The sequence below is a fragment of the Apteryx mantelli genome, chromosome 5 (assembly GCF_036417845.1).
Source record: "Apteryx mantelli isolate bAptMan1 chromosome 5, bAptMan1.hap1, whole genome shotgun sequence".
Taxonomy (NCBI): domain Eukaryota; kingdom Metazoa; phylum Chordata; class Aves; order Apterygiformes; family Apterygidae; genus Apteryx; species Apteryx mantelli.
This window is the reverse complement of record NC_089982.1, coordinates 28,161,093-28,186,236: the sequence shown is the minus strand read 5'-3', so window position 1 is coordinate 28,186,236 and position 25,144 is coordinate 28,161,093. Positions and strand designations below refer to the sequence as shown.

Here is a 25,144-nt window from a genome sequence, read left to right as displayed (position 1 = left end):
TTGCAGCATCTTATTAAAAAAGGGTTGAGCTGTATAAGTTCAGTTGCTGGGAGACTAAAGTATGCTAGTTGCCACATACAGTGCAATAGCTTGTCTTGAATATGTACCTTTTTCGTACCATATTAGGCACAGATCAAATTTCTTCAAATGTTGTGCATTTCTGAAATGTATGAAAGAGAATTTTAAACCCCTCTTAAAATCTATGGAAGTCTCCAGTTTCAGTGCTGTATTTTTTTTTGTTTAAAAAGAGCAGCATAAATAATTTGAAAGTATCTTTAACAAAAGCTTTGAAATTTGTTGTAAAGGAATAATATTTTAAAGAATTTTTTTTGATCACTACACTTAAATTTTGTATGACAGGTGCATCAAAAAATCATGAAATTTAGAGGGTTTATTCAATGAATGGCTTATACAAGCAGGTGAATGCCAACTAACCATGATTTCCTAGGAAATACGATAGTCTGGCTTGACTGGCAGTGGCCACAATATCTGAATGATGGAGAACAGGTTTGCCCTCTGCTCCCCCTTCTTCCCGACATCCAAAACATTTCTCTCACCGTATCCTGGGTGTGTTTTCTGCATATAGATCCCTCATAAGACTGCATGCGCACGCAGCACATGGGTACTTCATGTATGAAGATGCTATGCCTAGGTTAGAGGAACAAAATCTCCATTGTAATATAGGGAATTTTACCTTTGTGCACCTTTGACTTTGGAAGAGAAACACCAAATGTTTTTGTTTTGACTGTAAAGACATTTAAAGCAGTTTGCTTATCTGACTGTCACCCAGGACGTGTCAGTCCCAGCGTTACAGTGGGACAACAGAAGGTACAATCAAGTTAGAAATAATTTTCCTTCATAGTTAAGGCCATTAGAAACTGGAAATACAGAGGAATTGGAGCTTCAACAATTCCTTTTTGATTAAAAAAAAGTTTTAGTTAGACTGTCAAAATATAACTGCCTAAGCATGCACCAAACTCTGCACTACACAAAGTAAAGAAATCATTACTGCTTGTCACTTTTGGTATTGTAAGATAGCTTAATTTGTAGATTAGATGATTCTTTTGTTTTGTTGCAGAAAGTGGTGTTCTGGATCAGGATGCAGAAGGAAACATTGACCAGGTTGCTGTTGTAGCAGTCAATTTTCTTTTTTTTGTCATCTTGTTTGTTTTTGCTGTCTTTGAAACGTAAGTTTCTCTTTTTTTCTCTCAAAGTGCTTTGAGGTTTAGCTAAACTCTGTGCACGTGTAAAAGCTTTTCTGTTGCGCTCATTATCTTAACTATATTCTTCATAAATAGAAGTGTTTGTAAGCCCAAAACTGTATGCAGTTAAATTGATGTATACTGATACAGAATAAAGAATTAATGTTCAATAATAACTAAAAATATGTAACATGCAGTTTGTGGTATATGGAACATTAAGGTAAATGTTTCAAAGCTTTTGAATGGATACAAAACCATATTGTGAACTTCTTAACTATTAAAAAAAACCCTCACATTTGGTTGAGGTAGCTTAATTTGGGCTACCTACTATCCTCAGAGAAAACTGTCATTAGTTGAGTACCTTGTTCTTTACTACTACCTATTATAATTTTGTGTAATTTCTTAGTGTGATTCTGACTAGCTCCAAAAACTCCAATGGAGCTCTTATTTCAGTAATGATTAAAACAATTGTTTGATACAGTTAATGTATTGTATTCTTAAATGCACTATTTTATGTGATTGTTTTTTAATGTGAAGAGGTAAGTTATTCATCTTAAAATTTTGTACATTTAAGAAAATAAGTAAAACATAATACTGTTACGTCAGACTGAAGTTCATTTTTAGAATTTATAAAACACTTTGAAGATAAAAAATCTATTTTCTAAGATTTTGAGCTCCAACCTAGCTAAAATTTCTTATAACAGCACTTCTTTGTCTTCTTTGCATTATTTTTAGAAAATTCCATTCCTAGTAACTGCTGGTAGGTTGCTAAAGCTTGGACAGTATTAAATGTGTATGACTTTCATACTCACAGGACCTGATTTTTTCCTTTCCATTACTCTTGCTTTGCTCTTACTCCATCATTTTTTCATAAACTATCTGAAATATATTAACAATGTTTCAGAGTATGGCTGTCATAATGCAGTTGTGAAATTAGTGTAGTGGGCTTGTCTTTAATAAATCAGGCGTGACAGAATTAATTTATAACGAGCCTGTGTTGTCTTATTGTCCCCTTCAGGAGAGAAGGCTCCTATACCAGTGTGTTTGATGTTTGGGACAATAAATGTGTGGAAGCTGCTGTACAGAAGTAGCTTTTTTTAATGAATGTCATTTTGTTTTGTCAATTTAGTATAGCTACTCCATTGACAATGGATATGTATTCCTGGACCAGGAAAGAAGCCGTTTTATATAATGGAATAATCCTTGGTGTGGTTGGTGTTGAATCAGTTGTTGTTTTCATGGTGGTTAAAACACTTTCTAAAAAGTAAGTTTTTCAAGTTTTTCAGAATTTTGTTACTTATATTAGCTAAGTCTGAAAACATTTATAACAAGGCCAAATCTGCATTATCTAAGTCTTTTACTAGTCAAGGAGTTTGGGTATACTATGACAACAAAGAACTTCTGGTTTTGATACTGCTGTGATGCTGTAGTTGTTCTTTATCCTTGTAGCATAACCCTCTCCCTCATCCATGTTTTACCCTTGTATCCCAAGAAAAACAAGTTTAAGTTAGCATGATTTTGCTGCTTTTACTATGTTGACACTAGAAGCTATTTTTGTTGCAGGTGTTTTGATGAGGCATCTTTCCACAAATTAATAGGCTGCAGCATAGATATCATCTTCACAAATTTTACTTGTCATACTTCAACAGTTTTATTTGAGTTTTAGTTTAATTACATGAATATAGTATGAAGTTTTGTTTTGTGTATAGCATTTTTTAGATACTAAAAATCTGCATGATCATGGATGTAAATGATACATTTAATTACAACTTCACTGTTTGATAGGACTGGTGAGCGTGCTATACTCCATGGAGGCTTACTGATCGTCTTGGTTGGATTTTTTATTTTACTGCCTTGGGGGAAAAAACTACCAAATATCCAATGGCAAGGTATAATTCAACTCATACTAAACTGTAGTCTTAATGTTTTATTGAAAGCTTTTTGTTGTATTTTTTTAATGGTGTGTTACTTGCTTTTACAGAAATAAAGAATAATTCCATTCCCAGAACAACTTTCAGTGAAATGTTCATGCCTTTCTGGAGTCTGCAAGCAATGCAGCTTCCGTCCAATCACACAGCAGAACCCACAGGCTGCCCTGTCTCGCAGTCCTGGTGCCTGAATACTCCCATGATCTATCTGGCTCAGTATATCAGCTCCGACATACTAATAGGATTGGGCTATCCAGTTTGTAATGTCATGTCCTATACTTTATACTCAAAAATTCTAGGCCCAAAGCCTCAGGTAAGTGTGAAGCCTCAATGGTTTTTCATTTGCCCTCCAAGACTTGCAGCCTCTTTATTAGGGTGAGCGATTTAGCTAAAATAGCTTTTGTCATTAGCAAAACAATAGTATGCTTCAATCATTGCAGAAGCTTCCAGGAAGTCTAACCTGTTTCAAGTCCAGGGCAAGTCCCTAGATAAATTAGAAAACAAGGATTATATTACTATTTATGGCAAAACTTATAGCATGAAAATTTCAGAACAATTAAGCCCAAAGCTTGTGAATTTTTATGAGTTTTGACAGTCATTTTTTTAACAACTGATTATGTATTAGGAATATCAGGACAGAGAATGTTGTCCTTAATAGGCGTACTATATAAAGAACACAAACGAAGGCAAGTATCTATTTAAGCTAATTGAAATTAAATTTAGCCAGGCACTGGGAAGCTTTTATTTGTTATGATACCTCCAATTGATGTTTTCCAGTGATGAAACGCATATTGAGCAAATAATACTGCTCGACAGAAAAATTTGCTTCCTTGCCCTCCACTTACCCTTTTCCCCATCTGTTTTACTGTAAAGACGAAATACTTTGAGCCAGAATGCCTCTTTACTAGAAAGCTGTAGAGTGTATAGCACAGCAGAGCCTTAATCTGTGAGTAGCATGTTTTGTATGATACAAATCAAACTAATGCTTAAAGAAGCCAAGCAGTGCTCTTCAAAACTGACTACTCCATATCTTAACAGGAGTTAAGAAAAATATAAAATTGCTTAAACATTTCTAAATTTTCTAATTAGGATGACTGGTAGGAATTATTAGCTAACCAAATTGTTCCTGTATCACTAATAGCAGCCTTTCATCTTCTGTAGGGTGTCTATATGGGATGGTTAACAGCCTCTGGAAGTGGAGCACGCATACTTGGGCCTGTGTTTGTGAGCCAAATATACACTCACCTGGGACCACGTTGGGCATTTAGCTTAATCTGTGGTATAGTTGTACTCTCTCTCTTAGTCTTGGAGATAGTATACAAAAGACTTATTGCATTTTCTGTCAGGTATGGAAGGATGGAAGAATAGCATTGTTAAAATGTAAAAAAAGAAAAAATCAACAGCAAAACCGCCCAGAAAAAATATTTAACTTATTATTACTTTTTAATGAGGAGTGCCTAAACACTGACCTTGTTAGCTGTATGCTAAGAATTATAGTCGTACTTATATGTTGACAGAACACATAGCTTGGTCTTACCCTAATATGCCCTGTTACATCTGTGTCAATACAGCTTTTGCATTCTGCTTTTCTAGCAGGAGAGGAAGGAGTGTGAACAAGTTGAATCAATACAGTAGCACATTTGAAGTGTGTACAGTCTAAATGACACATTTGTGTACTAAATGCAGCTGTGAAGGTCACAAGCTAAGTACATCCTTTTCAGAAAGAAGTAAAAAAATGTTATCTTGATTCTGTGAATCTGGATTATTAACTCTTGTAACTACAAGATTAGTTGAGCTGCATGCACTTTGTATGGAAACATGGCTACTCAAGTAAGTGAGCATTTGGATGTTCAGTTTGCTAACTTGTAAGCACTGGTTCATACAAAACATCCAACTTTGGGAACCATTAAATATCAGTAAATCTTCTTCAGGATTTCAAATGAAATGGGACAGTGAGAATTTTAGAGGAAGGTAGGTGCCTACTTTTCAGGTAGTTCTTGTGGGATTTGGATACTTAAGTTAGTTAAAAGCCTTTGAAAAAAATGACAGCTGCAGTGGTTGTTACTTGAACTACAGTAAAGAGAACATGCAGTTTTTCTTCTACTATATTGCTGAATGCCCTTTTATAACAAAAAGTATCATCACCTGCACAGAGCTGAATTATGCACAACCTTTCTTAACCTTTCTACAAAAAGGAAATACTATACATGATAGTTTACACTTTTGGTGTCACTTGTGGGAGTGAATATACACTATGCTATCTGAGCAACCAGTGCTAATGTTAACTAAGTAAAAAGGAGGAAACTTTTGGCTCCTCAGGTGTTGACTATTATCTGTAGACTTAATTTTCTGATAATATAGTGCAAGAAATGGGAATTCACACTATTTGAATCATTTAATATATTTAAAAATATATATATATTTTTCCAAATAATGGGGCCTAAGCTCATCTGTGTGGGTTTATCTGTTTCAGTACTACTGGGAGTGGCAAGGAGGCCTTTCTGAAATAACTCCAGCATATGAGCTGTAGCTGCGGTTTAACATGTCTAATACTTGATGCTAATTGAATTTATTAAATTAAGTATTCTTATATAATCAAATGTTGAAACACTAAAGACAGACTACTCAATAAAAGATATTTTTTTAATTCTGACTGAAGGGAATGTGGAAGTTTTCTCTCCTTTAATGCTGCATAATGAAAAAACTTATTATGAGAAAGGGCTTTATTTTTATTTTCTTGCAAGAAATGGTTATAAGCATTTCTTGTATACGCTAGTTAATAAACAGTATCAGCAATACCATGTTTTGGTGGTGAAAACAGACTGGAAAAGGAAGTGCTTAGAGCTACAGCATATGAAAATTACTTTGGGCATTAGAAATCTGAATAAACTAGCAACAGTTTTTAAAATGGCTAACAGGTTAGGATTTAATTTCCTACAGCTGTTTGTGCTGGATGTTAGGACAAAGCATATATGCTGTAGGATTTTTATTATTATTCTTCTAACTTGTAATGTCAGCAGAAGAAGGAGTTTGGGTATTGGGGGGATTATTATTTTAGCTCTAATTTATTTGAGTGTTAAACATAAAACCAGATTGAAATATCTTATTTTGCAATGAATACTTGTAAAATACACATCTCAAAAGGGATAGCCCATGCACATTGATATGTTTACATAATGATTAAAAAGCAAGGTTCTTCACAATCCTTTGACCACATTCTTTTCTTCTATTGTCATTAAAATTGTTTACTTGCTCTGGGTTATGGTCTCCAATTCTTAAATGTTATTATGTAGAGCTTTTGGTTTTGTTTTCTAGATAGCACTGTAGTGCTATAATCTCCATCTCTGATGGAGATTTTTAGTTATCTGAAAATTAGATATCATGTACTGTGAATGCTGTGGTTAAGAGTAAGGTTAAGAGATAAAACTACTCCTTACCTGTTCTCTTCCCCTCCTCCCCCCTTTTCTGCAGTTCTTAATTCCAAATTCTTTATTTGTACTATATTCTATATTTACTTGATTTGAAAATGACAAAATGATCAAGTCTTTATCACTTGGAATAGGTGAATAAAAAGGACTACTTAAGGAAAAAAAAAAAAAACAGAAAAAAGGCTAATTCAGCTCTGACTAAACCTGAGCCTGCAGGCTAGCAAGAGCTGCATTGGAGCATCTCTTTCCTCAGGGTTTTGCAACTTCCCGTTTATTACAGTGCCTAGACCTGATGGGCACATGCTGTCAGCTCCTCCCCTGCTCTCCAGCCATCCCCCCTGCAGGCACCTCATGGAACCTACTGTTATACCACACTCTAAGGCCTTTCCACTGGCTTCCTGTTCCACCTTATAAAGCAGAAAGATGGTGAGGTGAACATCTATTTAAATGTGAATACAATCACCATCAGTAATAGCACACTTTAAGCATTAAAAAAACCCCACTATTTAACAATTTTCAACACTCCAGTTATATATTTATATTACTGTAATTTATAATGTATAGATGAAGTAGCTAAAGTTGCTGAAATTCCTGCAAAATGACAAACTGACTCAGTTCCTGTAGTGTTGTAGTTTGCTTTCCCATCAAATGCTCTAGCTTTAAGTCAGCTATCACCTAGAGAATTATTAATACACAAAGCAATGTAGTTTTTCAGTTCAGCTTTTTAGGAAGTCAGGAAATTAGAAGCAAGTTTATGCAACAATTCTGTATTTTTCATCCCCAAACTTCACTCATCCTTAGAATCACAAGGCAGGATGCTCAATTATATTATAGTTGAACTTTTATACTTAAAGGAAAAGGCTCTCAAACCATCATTTGATTATGAAATGAACCAATAGATCTGGACAATCACCACTGCATTTATTTTTTTTTATATATATATAAATGCTTGTGCAAGGAAGTTAAAAGCTGCTGCTACAAAAATAAAAACATAAAAACAGCTATAAAACATATACATATTTACATATATTGTAAGACGTAAAAATACAAGTTATTTACAAGTACAAACACTTCAACAGCACAGATGCATTCTCCTTGATTGTTGGCACTGAGCAAGCAGTGGGGGAAGAAAAAAACACAATATTGACTTCAATAATTTCCAAGTTGGTTATGTAGAACTTATTTGCTCAAAATTTCACTGAGCAAGTTTATCCATCATTGAGGAAAAATATGCATTGTAAGATGCTTTTCCAGCAATTTGTAATACATAAAGCAACCCTTCCCTTCCCAATTTTTACCAGCTTTGAGAAGAATTCTCGAAAGTCTGAGTGAAATCAATCACTTGAATGCCAGCGAGTGATTTTATTAAGCTGTCACATCCAAAGACCTGCTTTGCTTTAATTAATGGGAACCAGCTGGATTGGTAAACATCACAAGAATAGAAGACAGACAGTGCAGCTTCTCTTTGATGTACTCTGGCAACTTATCATTTTCTCCATACCTAGAAAGACAAATAAGAATGCAGAATTTAAATGCTTTTAAAAAGTGATTTGATTTCAGGGCAGTATAATTTTTTTTTCAAAATTTGGCTGTAAATAGGCAAGTAGATGTAAATATCTAGACACATTAATTGGAGCTGGAGGGCTTAAGTCCAGGTCCCTCTTCCCTACACGTATTTAACTGAAACAGTATTTCAGATTAAGAAGGTAAATATCTAAAAGTGTTTAAGTCTGAATAGACTGTATATTACTGTCTTGAACTTCGCATAGAGGAAGCATGTTACAAATGTAGCCAGAGAAATGCCCAGTGTCCAAGAGACAACCAAAACTTGACCCAAGATCTCCAGATCCATGCATCAGTTATGCTATCTGCTAGCACATTCCCTCTAAACCCTCAATATCTTAAAAAAAGTATTAAAACCTTAATTTACAGCCCCTTTTAAATACTATACATAAACAGCTATATTGTAAATACCAAGTAGTAGATCCACTCAGTGGGTTTTTTATTAATTTGTTAGCCAAAGTTCAGTCAAATCTTAATGAATAAACAAAGAGAATTACATAAAGTTTACACAAGTTAACCAGCTAAGAAGTTATAGAAAACTTAAGTTTAAATAGTAACAAAACAGATGAAGTGACATCTATGATGTTTACCATATGTTTAAGAGTCTTATATTGAAAGAAAGCTGAGTTATTTTTATAGCAGTAATAGGCTCACCTGGTTGTCTGGCCATCTGGAGATGTGTATGTGATAGAAGAAACACCTGCTTGTGCTACCAGTTGGGATCCATCATTAAACTGAACCCATACTGCTCCACTGGTCAGCTAAAAAAAATAAGTTGCCTTACAGTCTGAGGATGTAAAATACAAGATGACACACCTGGAATTGTTCTAAGAACTGAAGCTGAGCTTCTTCAGAATTGAAGCGCCTTTGGTGTCTAGGTCAGTCTTTCAATTATTAAGATTGTACATGTACTACTTTGAAGTAAGCAATAGTCTCAAGAATTGAACTGAACTTCCCAAGGTCTCAAATACCACCTTTTAGTCATCTTTTTCAAGGGAATTAAATAAGAAGTCCCTTTAACTTAACAGCTCCTAGAGAAATTATAAGTAGAATTGAACATGAAATAGAAGAATTGCTTTGTGGCAGTTCACAGCTACATACATTTTAAAGTTTATATATAGTTTCATAAACTGTAGTTTGTTCTTCTGCTACAACAAAAAGCTTATTTTATCTAGATTGCAGAGAACTATTGTTTTCTAAACTTAAACCTGTGCTACAGGAAAGAAAGTTTTGGGTTTTTTTTAAATAAGGAAACAGATTTTCCTAACAGATAGGCAGATTTAGTCTTCTTGCACAAAATTGGTGTCGTTGTTAAAAACATTCTGCCCCAGCATCTTTGCTTTTAGAGACTTTTGTCCACTAATCTGACAGCTTTAGTTTTTACTAGATTCAGATTTAAATGAAGGAACTGAATAGGCAATAGTAATTACAGTAAATTTGTGATAAACAGAATTGAATAACTGAACAGTTATTTTGGTTTCTTTTACTCATGTAGTTCACCATGGTATTATCTTGCTCCCTTATTTGGGAGGATCTTTCCACCTATCAACTTTCAGGTTATTTAAACTGGCTTTAAACTTCATGTGTAAGCAATGCATAAAGTTAGTCATTTAAAAATTATATATCTCAAGTTTAGTAGGAAAAATGAATGGACTTTCCTACTTTGTCATTATTTGTTACTCACCTGAGAAGCCCAACCAACATTTTTCACAAATACAGATTTTAAAAGTTGGGCTGAATTTGGACTGCATTCTTTTTGATGAACAGAGGAGCATGTAGTTTCAGTAACATTAGTCATAAATGTAGACTTTTCATATGATACCACCTAAAACCAGGAATGCACAGTATTAGTAACCTTAATACTAAGCCCAACTGATTATATACTAAATTGGTCAGTTTTTACTCTTTTTTTTTTAATCTTTTCATATGTACAGTGAGATTTAGTCTGTATGCTTTATGTAACAGCATTATTTTTTTTAAAAAACAAAAAAGTCTTCATATGATTTTCTCTATATTGAAACCCAGGATTATGACAAGTTTTTCTACCTCTTCCCCATATTCTGAGAAGAATGGCTTTCCCAAAGCAGACTTTTTCTACTTAACCTCTTTTTTCCTTGTTTGATTGTCAATCAAAAAAACTCTGTCCATCTTCAGAAAAGTGTTCAAGACATGTTAAGTTATAAAATAGCCCTCATTCAGATAACAACTTGGCCAATATTTTACAAAAAAAAATGGGCATTGCTATTACTTGAAGACTAGAATATTGACCATTTACAAAGTAGAAATGCAAAGCACAAAGTGTAGAAAGCACATTTCCCAATTCTGCTTGCAATGTGGGAGCTTATATCCAGAAGAACATTTCTGATAGAATGGGGAAAAAATAGTTTTATCATGGAATTCTACACTATAGTCTGTTATACTTCATCACTTTTGTCTCTCTAAGCCTAAGAATTACAGAGGATCAAACAGGGAAGGCCTTTAGGACAACAGTATCACTACTGTCTAGGAAAATCAGGTATGCTTCAACAAAAATAAATAAAAATAAAAGAAAGATTCCACTGTTCGGATATCTCTTCCAATAGCCAAAACAGATGAGATGTTGTGCTTAGCAATGTTTAAGATTCACAGTTCAGCGAAGAGATGCAAGTCAGAGGAGGTCTCTGAAATAGCTTGGTCAGGAAAGGAAGGGAAATGTAAGTAACTACAGGGTACCTGAAAGAGGGAAGAGGCTGTACCTCACAATATACATCTCAGTTCAAGTATAAAGAAACTGACAAAAATGATCAAGAGTAACACAGAAAGGCAATTGGGCATTGGGTTATTTTCCCTAGAAATACATACCTCAGAAGAGGAAGCGAACAGTGATTCCTGAAAGGCTTATAAAAACGTAAGTGTTTGCTGTATGGCAAAAGAAGAATGAGTTTGAACAATGAACCCCCAAATTTGAACTCTGGTGAAGGGTAACTTTAATGGGGGCAGGGGGAATCAATACTAGTTCTGAAGCCCTAAGGAATTTTTCTTGCCAGGTCCATTTCAATCTATTGAAAACTGGCATATTCTGCACTAAGAACATGTGCTTCAGAATTGAAGAACAGCGATGCAAGCCCACGTAAGTTCAAACTTAAGAATATATGAACTCAGTGTGCTAAGACCCTAATGTAATTCATTCAGCTGTGGAAGTTGTATCAGGACTGATGTGGCAGCTGAAGCTTCATAGACCCTTTTAAACGCGCTAGATGAAGTTGCACACAAAGCCTTGTTGGCTGTATGTACATACACACAAATTTATGTAGACAAGCTATTTTTTTAAACTAGCACTTGATGATTTCAGAACAGTGGCAGTAAGGGCTAATATCCTTTGTGGCTGCCATTTGATATACAGGCCTGAAGGAGTATCAGAGAGCCTTCAAAACAAGTCAAATACAGTACTGTACAACATGAGAAAACAATCCAAGTGATATTTCTGGGGGACATCTGTGATAAAGTTTTGAAGGACAGACTTTTCAGATGATCTTAAGTCTAGATATTAGTTAGATGAAATTAAAGTGACATTTCTGGTCAGTATGCTCACAAAAGGCTAATAAACTGAAGTCTGTAAAAATTAATTCCATTAGTTTAAATAAAACAGTAACATTTGAATTCCTACTGACCATCAGTCCCACTGTGTGTCCCTGTGAACTTACAGGAATAATGTTTGGAGTTTGAACTGGAGTAGAACTGGCAGCTATATTTCCATCCAGTGACATAACTTCTTTTGTACAGTTTGCATCGTCTAATGATGGAGGTGCTAGAGCTTGTGGTGATTCAGTATTGCCAGGTTTTCTGGGGAGGAGGAGGAAAAAGAAAGATAAATTAGGAAAAGGCCTTTTTAAAAGGGAGTTAAAAAAACTGAGGAGACCTAGCTTTTCTTTTAGTTTATTACAGACCATATGAAGCACTTGATATACAACTAGTGTGTACAAAAACTGAAGTCTGCAGAAGAGTGGTGCCATCAAGACTCGTTTAAGCTACCAGTTTCAATCCATAAATTTATTTTGTCTTCTTATCAAAGGAGGGTTTGCAGGTCCAAAATAGGGTGCGCATACAGGCTGTCAAGTTAATTATCTTTCTAATGACTGTGAGCTTTAGTTAAGAAGCCCTGGCTTCTGCAAACACCAGCTGCAGAAAGCTGGTTAGTGTCTAAGTATTTAGAAGCGACAATACTACCTTCCAACAATTATTGGAAAAAACGGGACACTTTCACTCCTTTTTTCTTCCTCCAGAACAGCAGATTCCAATGCAAGGCATATACGATGTCCCTGGAATTAAAATGAGCTTGTTACAATCTTTAATTGAAAACAGTACAATTGTTTCATACATGTTCAGTGTGGCAGGTGAGCCTGCACAAGGAAATACTTTCTTTGATAGTAGTAAATACTGATAATCAATGCACTTGTGAACCATGAAGGAAATCCAAAGAGCTGTACTATAGCAAGACTTCCCAGATGTGACATTATTGGGGATTGTGCTCTTAATCATATCCCCTCACCTTTAAATAGACACTAAGAGAGCCCCGAGTTCCGTTTCAGAAAAATAATAGAACAGAAGGAAGGCTGAATAGGAAATCTGTAGTACATTTTTTCTAATTCCCAACTTCACAGACATAATAATTACTCTTGTGACTGCTAATTGGGTGACATGAAACATGAGAAGGAATGCATAGCCAGCAGGCCAGCCCCTGAACAGCTGGCAGTATTTGTTTTTAATTATGTAAAGCAGCTTTGTGTGGTGATTTAATCCCTTCACCAAACAGGCAGAGTTGCTTTATACACCAGTGAGAATTTATTCTCTAGCAGGCTTCACTGTAAGAGAGTTCTCTACACTACTATTTGCTCTAAAAAAAAAAAAAAGAAAAAGAAAAAAGAAAAAAAACACAAGAAAAAAAGCTTTATCACCCCTCTTAGCACTAAAAAAAATATATGATGAAAAGCAACTTGGAAGCACTTTTGTGAAAGAAAAATCTGGATTTTCAGAAGGTTGCTTTCCACTTAAAAAGTCCTACATAAAACCATTTACCTCATTTGCATGATCCATATAGACTTGTATTTCCTTCTTCAAACTTGGTTCACTTTCTCCTTTCAAAGTGAAGGATTTTCCTGATTTTTCAATCACACGAGTTATACCAGCTGTCTTGTGTATCTTTGCTCCTGCAGAAGAGAGTTTTAAATCTAATTTGTGTAAAGTATCAGTATCTATGAAATACAGATTTCTGCCATTACATTCTAGCAGAATGGGTCTTACTGAGTTAAGAATTATTTTAAGAATAAAACCACTGCTGGGTGAGCTCTGTGTTTAGCAGGAATAAAAAGCCACTTGAATTGGAACTGTGATATTAATGGAATGCCTTTGATGGCAACTGAAGATCACTAGTAAAATAGGTTGAATAATGCATTCATTACAATTTAAGAACTGCCTTTCCAAACTTTAATCAGAGACAAAATTAATATGTCTAACAGCATTGCCAAAAATTAGTTAAGTAGGATTTATTAGTATTTGCATATGGTTTAAAGACAGACTCCTGTTCTTCCAATACCTGTACTACTGTGGATCAGAGCTGTTATTTATGACCAAAAAAATTTTGGTGGGGACTTAAGTTATCTTTGGGTATGCATGTGGCAAATCACAAACTAGTTCACAAACTAGTTCACAGTGAGAAAACAGTCAGTGCATTCTAGCTTATCCAAGGTAGACCTGGAGAAGACAGCTGATCCCTTCCTCCAGTCAATGCTCTCAGTAATATTATTACCTCAGTAACAATAGAAAGCTTAAACCTTCTCATTTTAAGTAGGTAACTATCAAACACAGATAGAAGAGCTCACAAAAGAAAACAAGGTAGGGGTTAGTACCACCTTTGTAATATGCATTCCCTGAAGAAGGTTATCAATAAGGAACTAATGAATAAATTGACTTTTGGGTGCTAAAATTAAGGCCAAGTGGCAAAATCTCAAAATTCTAGTATTTTCTTCAGCCTGAAGTGTTCATTAGTATTTGGCAATATTTTAGTGCAACTTTGATAATATGATTTAACTATTAGCATAAATAGCAAAAATGGAGTACATACCATCATAAAAACAAACTTCAACATCTGCAGTGGGTAAATTTTCCATCAACATGCACTTGGCATATCTTGTATAGAAAGTAACTTTGGGGGTTTTTGTTCTCACCAACTGTACAAACTTGGCTGCATACTGGTATTTTTTCCAGTACTTTTCTAAAAAAAATTAAATAAATAAACCATCTATCAGAAAGTCATCAGATTAAACACTGTACCAACTCTGAAATTACTTAAACTATGTACTTTTTATTTTACTATTACCTAAAAATTGTGAGCAATATTTAAGTACTTTACAGAAGTATGTTGAAAGAAGATAAACTTATTTCCACTCAGTTTTCTGAAAGCACTTCTCTTCAATAGCTATTTCTCCAGTTAACATAGTTCAGAACCTCAGCAACACAGGAAAGTGCTGCAACTCCATAGAGTTTCCATATAAAATTGCTTCAACCTGCAGGCTTACACTTTCTTGTAAAGTTTCAAAATCAGTTTCCAGTTAAACTGTAGTTTGAATTTTATTCTGGAAGGACTTCTATCCTGACTATCTGAAAAGTAGTGTTTAAAAGCTAATATTAGTCTCAGAAGAGACATTTAAAAAGCACATCAATCATTTTCAGTTTAAAATAAACTTCATGTTACCTGGCAAGTTGTCAAAGTTATACATACAGATGTCTTCAGGAGGAGCAGGAGGTCTGTCATCAAGAAGGAAGCCTCTTCCTTCATTTGGGTGATAAACTGCAATCTACCCAAAAGAGTAGAAAAATTGTTTATAGTTGCAAGTTACTGCAGCACTCCCTACTTAACAGCTATGGAAATAAGTCACAATTTAGATAAATTATGGTAATTCATTTTAACAAGTGCTCTGTTCCTCTAAGTGATTATTGAACAGCAGCAGTTTTTAGCAATGCTTCACCTAAGTAACATCAAGCAAAGTCATAAGTCCAAATTTGCTCTGAAGTAGTTGCTTGCTACCTATACTGGTATGGCTGCACTATGGAAGAAAAGATGAATTTACGGCTGTGCATATTTAAACATTACTTTTTCAGCAAATAATCACTTACATGAAGATTAATAAAGAAAAAAAAACTTCAAAGAATAGGATGTTGTTAAGTACTTAATATGACAATACAGAAATCCAAAATTTACTCACCACATTTCCATCACAAGATATTCTGAGAACTTCTTTCACAAATTCTTGTGAATGGTGTTCTTTTAGAAATTCCATACATACTTCCCCATTATCTAGAATGCTCACCTAAAGCATTAAAAATACAGGTTAGATAAAACAACAAAAAACTTACCTTTTGGCAGGATGAGACAGCATTCTTCCAAACACTAAGAAAGCGGATTACTTGCAAAGTTATAAATGCTTCTTTCAGTAACTTTTGCTGTTAGTGCTGCTAGAACAGAATGCTCCAACATGACTGAAGGGTGTGAGCCTGGTGTGTCAGGGTTGGCTTCACGAGTAACAAAGCAAACTAAGAGCCAGGTGAGCCCTATTATGACCAGGACATAACAGTATTCCATACACAAAAACTATGATGCAGCCTATTAATATAACTTTATATCAGAGACCAACTTTTATGAAACAAGTGTTTCTGGTTTACCAAGTGATTTTAGAAAGATTCACACTATCTTTAAACTCTTTCAATTTTTAAGAACTGATACATACCACTGCATTTTTTGTTTTTTGCCTGATCGGTTTTAGCCTGTGAGCACTGAGAGGGGATACAATGCTTCGCAGTGTAGGTTTCTGATGCACTGGTTGTTCTTTGCCCCAGGCTTGGTTTTGTTCTGAAGTTGGCTGAAGACCACAGGCAGAAGATGGATGAATCTTCTCAGATTTGCAGAGAAGTCCAGAGGTATATTTCTTTGGGTTTCCCTGGTTTATAGAGTGTGGGCAGTCAAGGGATGCATCAGGACTCCTTATATCTTTTAAGGTGTTCCATGCATTTCTTGATGCATCTTGCTGTACACCCTGATGATACCGAAAACCTCCATGTGCATTACCGTTGCCAATTATGTCTGCAGGTGGTCTCAGCTGAACTGAAAGCAGCAAAAGAGTATGCTGTAGATTCAAGGAGTCACAGCAAGAAAAATGCTATTTTGTTTTTTAAAAGCTTTTCAAAATAACATTTTAGAAAGCCTAAATGAGTGGAGAATGTGATTTAACTTTCAATATCTAAATTGTTAGACTGTGACATCAGTACCTACCAATATCAGTGCTAATAAAATTCCAGTGCTAATTCCAGTGCTATTTAAAAATAACATGTTACGAGACTTCTGTTAAGGTAACCATTAATATATTCATAACCATGAACATATATCAAATCATTTTGCAAAAGCATTTATCAACAAAAGACTCAGATTTCAAATATGCACTTAAACAAGAACTAATCTGTTGAAAGACGGTTAACTTGCCATTCAGATAACCAATGGAACTAAGCTTCACTTCAGTTTTAAGCTTAGCAAACTGTAGTGTTTTAGCATCAACTGGAGATTTTAGTACTCAAAAGTTAATTTAATGCAAACTCTGAAGTCCACATTTTATTTCCACTGTCACTTGATAAAACAACCTGTTTCACATTTAATCTTCCTATAAATATCAAAACTAGGGCAGCAATTAAGCCTTTTATCAGCTTTCTGCCTCAAACAAGTAATGCACTCCTGCCATGATAGAGAACAGTTGAGAAGGGACCAAAAATTAAGTAGGATTATAGTTGAAATACTGCATATTCAGACCATATGTCATATGATTCCAATTCCTGGTAGACAGGAAGGGAAGGAGTCCAATAATATCAGAACAGAAAAGCCCAGAATTTGTGATTTAATTTTATGATTAAATTACATTATTTGCAAGTGATGTAATATGATGCATGGCAAAGAACACCTCCTTCCCTTCTGTGTCTTTTGTCCTTTCCTCCACCCCTCCTTCTGCAACCTCATCATCTTTCTCATTCACTGTGGCCCCATTTTCTCTTAAGGTTTATTTGCACAGTTAAATAAAAGGATCTGTTGAGTCACCTGCCAATCTTTTGTCATTTATACATGCTTAGAAGCATCTCAGGTCACAACTGAATAATTAAGGCAGATTCTATGATTGTATTTTCTTCTTTGTGCATTTGTTTTTTGCTAAAATTACTGAAAGACAGAAGAGTGACTGTTTTAGAAAGCTAAGCATTCAAATACAATGTACAATTTCATCATTCTTCTGAAGGCAGTTATATCCAGTTGATTATACTAACCCAGAAGCTCAGGATGAAGAGCATCTGCAAAACTATCTGAAATTAATTCCTATTTCAGGAAACTAAAATCTTATAGCTTAGTCCAAAAGAGAGAACAAATCAATGTTTTCAATGGCACATTTCTTGCTTAAGAGTGATTCCACACACGAGTGATGCTTGAAGTCATTGTGCCTCTTTCAATATCTGTGTCAACTTTTTTCAGTGCCACATTAGTTTAGGGTCTCCTGTGCTCTTCATTCATAAAAAAAGTCTGTGTCTACAGTAGCTTCTATTAACATCCAATCACTGTTATTTAGGATGCCATTATTATATTCCAGAAACAGTTATTTTGCCATATAGATATCCCTCTGTTACAGGTATGAAGTAGTAAAATTTAGAAAAAACACAGAAACATTTACAAATCACTACTCCAACTTGAATGCAAAAAATATATAGTCAATTAGTAACACATACCATTTGTTTGCATGCTTCCAAGCCACTGCTGCATTGTTTCAGTCTGGGACTTCTGCGCTAATAAACCAACATGGGGCTTCATTGGGCAGAGATAATTTGAGCTGCAAAATAGAAGTTACACGTGTAGTCAAGATTACATCGACACTTGCACAACAAAAGCTATGGTATTACAGCTGCAGAAACCACAATGTTTTTTACAATGTTTAAGAAAGGTGGAATTTTGTTGTTCTAGATGGCATGGAACATGCTTCTGTTTTCATGAGTAATGGTCGGCAAGTAAAGTATAACAAAAAACACTATTTCCATGAGTAATGAAAAGAAAAATTATTGGTAATCTTTAGTACAAATTTGAAGTCTGTTAGCACTCATTAGCTGATTGTTGGACATCACTTAAATAAGAAAAACTGTTGAGAATGCTGCCAGCAGTAGCTGTCCCGACTGAGGGATGGGGTCCATGATCTCAATGGATCTCACTTAGTATAATAATGAATATGCAGTTGAAATCTGTAGGCAGTCTTATTAACTAAAGTAATTTGAGTTTATATGAAATATAGTAAATTACAAGAATATATTTTAAAGATTTTTTCCAGCTTTTTAGGGTGTGATATGTAAATTGCCATAGTTAAACTTGATATTATTCTCATATTGAGGAATAAAGCATCTTTAATTTATTCTGGGTTAAGAGCATACACAGAACCAGTTACTACAGAATCACTGATCTGTTGTAAACTTGCACTAAGTTACCATGTGGTATTCTATCTCCACAGCCTGTCCTTTTACTTTATGATGGTCACCACATTAGCAGCAGCAAGGATTCAGTTATAACATAAACAAAGCAGAATATAATTTTCGCACTTAGCTTTTAGAGTCTTGCACTTGCGATTACTGTGAAAGCTAGCTATAGACACAAAGTGCTTTCCCTGTAATCGAGCACTTATAGAAGAAATAGCATAGTTCAGTTAATCCCCACTCTCATATTAATACTCCATCATATTTCCATATATTCCATCTCTGAAATCTTGGGGCATACCAGGAAGCATTACGTTAACATTTGTATAAATTGTTTATGTTTAATTCAAACATTTATCAAACTAGATGCAAAAAGAATGCATATGCTCATTGAACTTGTTGAACTGAGGCTTATGTCACACCTCTGAAGATGGTCAAGAAAGAAACCTTTTACTCCATTTACTCTTTCTACAGGGCAAAGTGCTCATTTGCATTCTTACTGAAGAGATTAGCAAAAAGAAAAATATGAAACCGTCAGCCAAAGTTGGCACTTGTTAACAAGGAAGAAAATGCAAGAACTAGCATATACAATAGTCCTTATATCTAAACAGGAAAATATTTTTTCATATCCCATTTATGAAAAAAATTAAAGCAATAAAACTTCTGAGTGTACACAGATTAAGTGCACCACAGAGAGCAGTTCTTGTTGTATAACACTACACAAAAAGCAAGATCAGGCCTCCAGCAACACAGAAAAAAAATCCTAGTGTCCCCTGTAAAGTTTAACACTTGAAGAGTTGGAAGGTATAAGCTGGGAAAGTCCACCAGTGTGAGGAGAGATGCCAGGATTTTCATCCACAGACTACAACTAAGGATAAAACTAAGTTTCAGGTGGTTATCTTCAAGTGTCATTTTCTTTTTGGCACAGTGTTACCAGTTTTTTAATCCATCACCTAATCTTGTACTTCAATAATTTGTTCTCTCCCTTTATCTGGTCTAGGGATAAAGCACAGTTAAAGTGAAAAAAAAATTCTATCACAGCAGCAAGTAAATACATTGGTAGGCATACTCTGAAGGCCTTCTTCCCTAATCCATGTCTCTTCTACATTTATTAGCAACAATCCCAACTGCAATTACCATAGGGAATGAAACACTCAACCTGCTGAGGAGGGAAATGAATAAGCAGCAGAGTATTATCAGGATGAAGAAACACTACAGTCAATTACCTCATATACTGCATTTATGAATTTTGGGATAGGGACAATGGGGAGGTAAACTTCTACATAGCTACAGCAACAATTACTACTGTCTATTTGGTATTCAAACTAAAACCGTAGAGACTTTTGGCATTTACTACAGCTTAGTTCTACAAGAATTATACATTTAATGAATAAAGCAGCTCTAAACTTCATCTTAGTAAAAAGAGATTCTTACTGTGGTTGATCTTTCACAGGTGGAGACATTTGTCCTTCAAAAGAACCAGAACTACTCGAAGTCTTCTCCTTAAATATTTCTCCCATATCAGCATAGCTGTTTACAGGTGAAAAGCATTCTGTGTTTTCCCTTGTTCCTACTCTAGGCTTGGAAAGCAGTTCCATAGAGTGACATCTCTCTGCAACATTTGATATTCCTCCAGTCTGACTATGGGATGTGCCAGACCTATCAGAAGAATGGGCTCTTCGGAGATAGCGTGAATGTGGCCTCTCTTCAACAAGCTGCATGGCTCTTCCCCTGCCAGGTAGGCCAGGTTCTTTTCCCTGAGCTCCCCACTGATTACAAGAACTGCTTCCATCTATGGATGAAGAGTTACTAGAATTCTTATTTTTAGGAAAAAAAGTAATTTTATTTGGGAGTGGCTGTCCAACTAATAACTTCTTCTTTTCCTTCAAGCAACCACTGGTACTGATGCTAGAAGAGCCTGTAAAAGTGGTAGAGATTGTAGCATTTCCACTGTCCATGGAATCCTCTGAAGTTCCCAAATCTTTACTCCGTGCAGAGTTGCACCGGGACATAAAAGGATGATCCAACACAGAAGAAAGACTCAAACGATCTGCTGGATTTTTTCGGAGTAATTTATGTATAAGGTCTTGTGCCTCTCTTGACAAAAAGGCTGGCATTTCATAATCTGCTAATACTACTTTATTCAGCGTGTTCTTGACCGTGTCAGTGTCAAAAGGTGGCTTTCCAATCAGAAGAGTGTAAAACATACAGCCCAAAGACCACACATCAGATTCAAGCCCATGTGGACTCCTTGTGGCTATCTCTGGAGAAATGTAATTAGGAGTTCCACACATTGTATAATGCTTTTCATGAGGCATTTTCAACTGAGTTGCTAGTCCAAAATCAGCAATTTTGACATTCATATTATTGGTGAGTAAGAGGTTGGAAAGGGTGAGGTCCCGATGCAATATTCCATGAGAATGAAGATACAGCATACCCGTGATAATCTGATGCAAGAAGTGTCGGGCTGTCAAAATACAAGAACAGATGTTTTAGGGGTATATTTGAAGTCGTAGTCATAAAAATACTAACTTTGAATTCTGCTGTTGGTCTTGCCTTTTTTTTTTTAAATAATGAAGATGTTACAAGGGTATTTAAGTGCCATGCTAACGAGATTAGAAATGACACTTTTTGCTTTGATGCAACTTTTAAACAATGCAGTACAACCATGTTCTAAAACAGTCCATAAAAGAATGTTCTGTAAACGCTGTAATCTGATTTGTTTCTTTGATAACGGAATAACTTCAGAAAGACTGGAAATATTTTGAACTGGCCTAAGCTTTTTCTAAAATTAACTTCTAGAGAATTTAAAAAGTGAAGTTGCTCCCCGTTTTCAAAAAGAGCAAATACATGAAATCAAGCAACTTCAGTATGTGCAGTTCATAAAATACGAGAGGCAGTTTGGATTTTTTTTTTTTTAATCATTAGCAAACTGGGAAGGCTGGCAGTGATTTCAACTTTTAGCTTTATCTTCTATTTTCATGATACTGGGATGGATTTTCTGCTCTAATATATTAGAAATTCAGGGACTACTCAAGAGTTTTAGCTTAGAGCAGGAATAACAAAACCTCACCCAGAATGAAACAGCATTGTTTATTATCATGCTGCAATTATAGCAATTGTAAGAATCATTCTTTCTAGAGCAAGCAATTTACAATCCTCTTCCTCTCTTAGGAGAGGTCAAAGACTGTGGAATAAAGAATATTAGTAGAAACCACTCCTCAAAGGAACAGACTTTTTATCCAAATCAATGGCTTAACAGCTTTCAAAATTAAGGCACCATCAGCTGAACTATTTCTGCTGCAGCAGATCTGGATTAAACAGATGATTTATTTTATTTTTTTAATTAACAGTATCCCTTTAAGCCAGTTCTGTGATCTAGGTTCAGAAAAATCTGTATATGTAGTAGTTTCATAGAATTAGATTAGAAATTGATAGAGAAGCAGGTAAACTGGAAGAACCTGTGCAAGTGGTGACCAGCACATAATTCTGAGAGCTGTAGGGGCAATAACCAGTGAATCCAGACTGGCTGGAACCAGAACAGTTTGCTTTTGGCTGTGCCCTAAAACACTGCACATAGTAACTTGCTTTGCTATCCCTTAATTTATTCTTTTTAAATTGTGCTGTTCTGTTTAGGGTTTCAGTGGTCTATGTTCTAACTGAAATTCTTTCACTCTTAACTGTAAGGACATGAAACGCTGGTAAGTTTGTAAATACGATTGTTTTATGCAAGACTTCTCAAAACACTATTCAGAAGACTAACAACCAATTTAAAGTTAAAGAATTACTCTGACAATCAACTCTCAACGTAAGACAGATTTTTTTTATTTTAGTTCAGTGATCTCCGTATGAAACTCAGAGCTAAAACCATACTAAGGCTTCTCCTCAGCTGTCAGTCCTTCAAAAATTCTAGACTGTGTGTCAAATTGGTTATTTCATTCGAGCATTTCTTGCCAACTCAGACCTTAAGAAGCTACATGTAAACAGTTAACTGCATTATTTTAATTTCCACACAGACCTCAAATTAGAGTAAATATTTCCAATTATACCATATAAGACAAATTAGAATCTGTAAGGTTTTCTAACTGGTGACATGTAACACAGTAATATTGAGGTGAAGAGGTACAATCTATAATACAAAGAACAAACCTCAGAATGAGAAGGTGCTAGTTTTCCCATAGGGAACGTCTCAGACTTAAACTACACTTTAACAAAGTAATCTGGTGTATAAAGGTAAGCTCTACCTTAAGATCACCAATATGTATTTTTTTAACCCCAAGTAGCACAAGCTGCTGTAAGTGGCTTAAGCAGAAACAAAAGTATATAGAAATTCAAGTGAATAGATGTAATCATAATTTATCTTTAGATTAATCTCAATATTATCGCTTATCACTAGATTATAAACTATACAAACTGTTTCAGAGCAACAGCAGTTGTAAATATTTTCACTAGAATTAAATGTTTATTGAATAAGCCAAAACATTGATGCAAAAAGACAGCTATGTAGAAAAAAGCTCACCTTCTTCTTCTGAAAAGGGTTTCTTTCTGTTCTTTATATATCTGCTCATTTCACCATTGTGACACATCTCAAGTATCAAGTACACATAGTTGCTATCTTCAAAGTAGTTATAAAGCTAGAACATAAGATAATGAAAGCGTTAAAATATTTTGCAGAATATATAGCAAGTCATGTATGCAGTCTTCTGCGCAGAAATATATGATTCTTACCTCAAGTATAGATGGATGCTTTAGCTGGCAATGTATTTTGACCTCATTTTGAACCCTCTGTACCATTCCAACTTTGTGCATGGCTTTTTTATCTATCTGAAAATGGACCACAGAATATTTTTCAAACATTGCAGCATTAATGAGGTACATGTTAGTTTCAAGTGAACTTGAAGCTTTAGATATTCAGTGTATGTTTGTTCAGAAACTCTTTTAAATATTAGTCAACTTTCACATAGCTTTACCAACTACATGCTTTTAATGCACAAGTACCTTACAAGAAGTGGAGGAACACACAATTGTTCAAAGCAGACTAGTGTGAACATATTTAATACCAACACTAATTAAAAAAATTCTCTTACATACTTAAACAGAGAAACCTAATTCTAATTTTGCCAGGCAGATATGCTAAATATGGTGAAAGTTAAAAAAAGGTAGTTAAATAAAAGTATTTTCACAAATTGTAAGACAACCTGGCAACAGATAGCTGTGAAAAACTAGTTTTATTCACAAAGAAATTGTTTTTCTAGGCAGTCAGGGAAGTTTTCAAGGCTAATACATATTAAAGGACAGCAAGCTCTTCCATGTGTTCAGGACCTCTCCAGCCAAATGGAATCCAAATCAAGTTTTTGTGACCACAGATTTCTTAATTAGAATTATGGGTCTGCCTGGCCAGCCAGGGTAGAGTATTTGAGCTCAATTTCTTTTAATAGCAACATGAACAACATTCCCATTAATTATTAATACAGTCTTTCTGTTTGTACCACACCTTTCAGGACACAGTCCTAATCTAAACACCAGTTACATATGAACGAGCAGCCCAGGCACTAATGTGGAACCGCTAAGCCCAGCCCCAGGTCCAGTCTCTCAGGGACACCACATTCCCCGGCTGGCTGCCTTACCATTTTGATAGCCACTTCCAGACCGGTTTTGAGGGATACTGCTCTGTAGACCCCAGCGAAGGAGCCTTTCCCCAGGAGGTTCCCCACCTTGAAGTCCTGCAAGGCGAACACAGAACCGCTGTCAGTCCCGGCCAGCTCCTCCCCAGCGCCGCACAAACCGGCAGGCGCCCCCGGGCCGTACCTGGACGGAGGTCTCGGCGGCGCGGCGGCGGGCGGCGGCGGGGCCCCGCGGGAGGCGCAGCCCCCGGCGCGGCATCCTTCTCCCCGCGCGGCGGCCGACAGGCACTGCCGCGGCCGCTGCCCGCGCCCGGGCGGCGCGGCCGCCTTCCCGCCGCCTCTCCCGCCGCTCCCGGGGGAGCCGAGAAGGCGGCGAAAAACCCGCCCTCGGCCGCCATGGCAGCGGCTGGGGAGCCGCCGCCGCCCGCCCGGCAGCCAGAAAGCGCCTCCTGCCTGTCACAGCGCGGCGGGGGGAGGAGCCGCGCAGCGCCTCACCGGCCGCCTCCCACAAACAAGCCACTTTGGGGGGGTGGGGGAGGGGGCGAGGCCCCCGCCTCGCCTCACCGCTCCCTCCCTCCTTCTCTCCCTCCGCCGACCCGGCGCCCGCCGCAGGCCCGGCCGGGGCCGCGCCGCCATTTGGCGGCGGGGGAAGGGGGGGAAGGGGGGTCTCGGCTCCGCACCTCGATTTTCTCGCCGATGCAGGTCGCCATGGCGGCGGCCGCCGCCGCCGCCGCCCTCCGCGTGTCCTCACTACGAGTCGTCCCCCGGTTCTCGGCGGCGGCTCCCCATCACGGCGCCCGCCTCCGCCCGCCTCGCCCCAGGCCTGCTCGCTGCCGGGCACGGCGGGGACTCCCCTCCCTTAGCACCTCCATTTTGAAAAA

The 25,144-nt window shown here is 36.5% G+C and overlaps 2 protein-coding genes across 8 annotated transcripts in view; one reads left to right on the top strand and one right to left on the bottom strand.

The window, feature by feature from the left end:
• MFSD8 (major facilitator superfamily domain containing 8) overlaps positions 1 to 20,281 on the top strand; it is a 27,790-nt gene extending 7,509 nt beyond the window's left edge. For 4 of the 5 annotated variants that reach the window (XM_067297700.1, XM_067297699.1, XM_013951735.2 and 1 more), the window contains 5 exons: positions 1,079 to 1,187; positions 2,332 to 2,466; positions 2,988 to 3,091; positions 3,184 to 3,443; positions 4,292 to 6,383. In XM_067297700.1, the coding sequence (XP_067153801.1) occupies positions 1,079 to 1,187; positions 2,332 to 2,466; positions 2,988 to 3,091; positions 3,184 to 3,443; positions 4,292 to 4,498 (815 nt within the window). In that variant the 3' untranslated portion in view covers positions 4,499 to 6,383. Of the gene's footprint in view, positions 1 to 1,078; positions 1,188 to 2,331; positions 2,467 to 2,987; positions 3,092 to 3,183; positions 3,444 to 4,291; positions 6,384 to 20,218 lie in introns of those variants that run through there. The other variant, XM_067297701.1, reaches the window with a different exon arrangement.
• PLK4 (polo like kinase 4) lies at positions 7,463 to 25,144 on the bottom strand. 3 transcript variants are annotated; one of them, XM_067297697.1, is made up of 16 exons: positions 24,944 to 25,144; positions 24,267 to 24,362; positions 23,368 to 23,463; positions 23,159 to 23,273; positions 20,074 to 21,106; positions 17,911 to 18,011; positions 15,885 to 16,258; positions 15,363 to 15,467; positions 14,852 to 14,954; positions 14,222 to 14,371; positions 13,177 to 13,307; positions 12,328 to 12,419; positions 11,805 to 11,943; positions 9,806 to 9,946; positions 8,776 to 8,882; positions 7,463 to 8,059 (listed from the first exon to the last, which is right to left on the bottom strand). In XM_067297697.1, the coding sequence occupies exons 1-16, from the start codon at positions 24,971 to 24,973 to the stop codon at positions 7,960 to 7,962; spliced, it is 2,913 nt and encodes a 970-aa protein (XP_067153798.1). In that variant the 5' UTR covers positions 24,974 to 25,144; the 3' UTR covers positions 7,463 to 7,959. The 3 variants fall into 3 exon arrangements, with proteins under 3 accessions (XP_067153798.1, XP_067153796.1, XP_067153799.1); XM_067297695.1 differs by lacking the exon at positions 24,944 to 25,144 and adding an exon at positions 24,448 to 24,522; XM_067297698.1 differs by lacking the exons at positions 9,806 to 9,946; positions 24,944 to 25,144 and adding an exon at positions 24,448 to 24,522.

Bases quoted from the DNA above. Each gene is read 5' to 3' on its own strand.
- PLK4 (XM_067297695.1), bottom strand. From the start codon at position 24,522: ATGCCGCGCCGGGGGCTGCGCCTCCCGCGGGGCCCCGCCGCCGCCCGC. The intron at 23,464-24,266 runs GTAAGGCAGCCA...GTCCATTTTCAG, and splicing joins TGGAAGTGGCTATCAAAATG to ATAGATAAAAAAGCCATGCA. The intron at 14,955-15,362 runs GTGAGTAAATTT...TCTTTTGGGTAG, and splicing joins TATCTTGTGATGGAAATGTG to ATTGCAGTTTATCACCCAAA.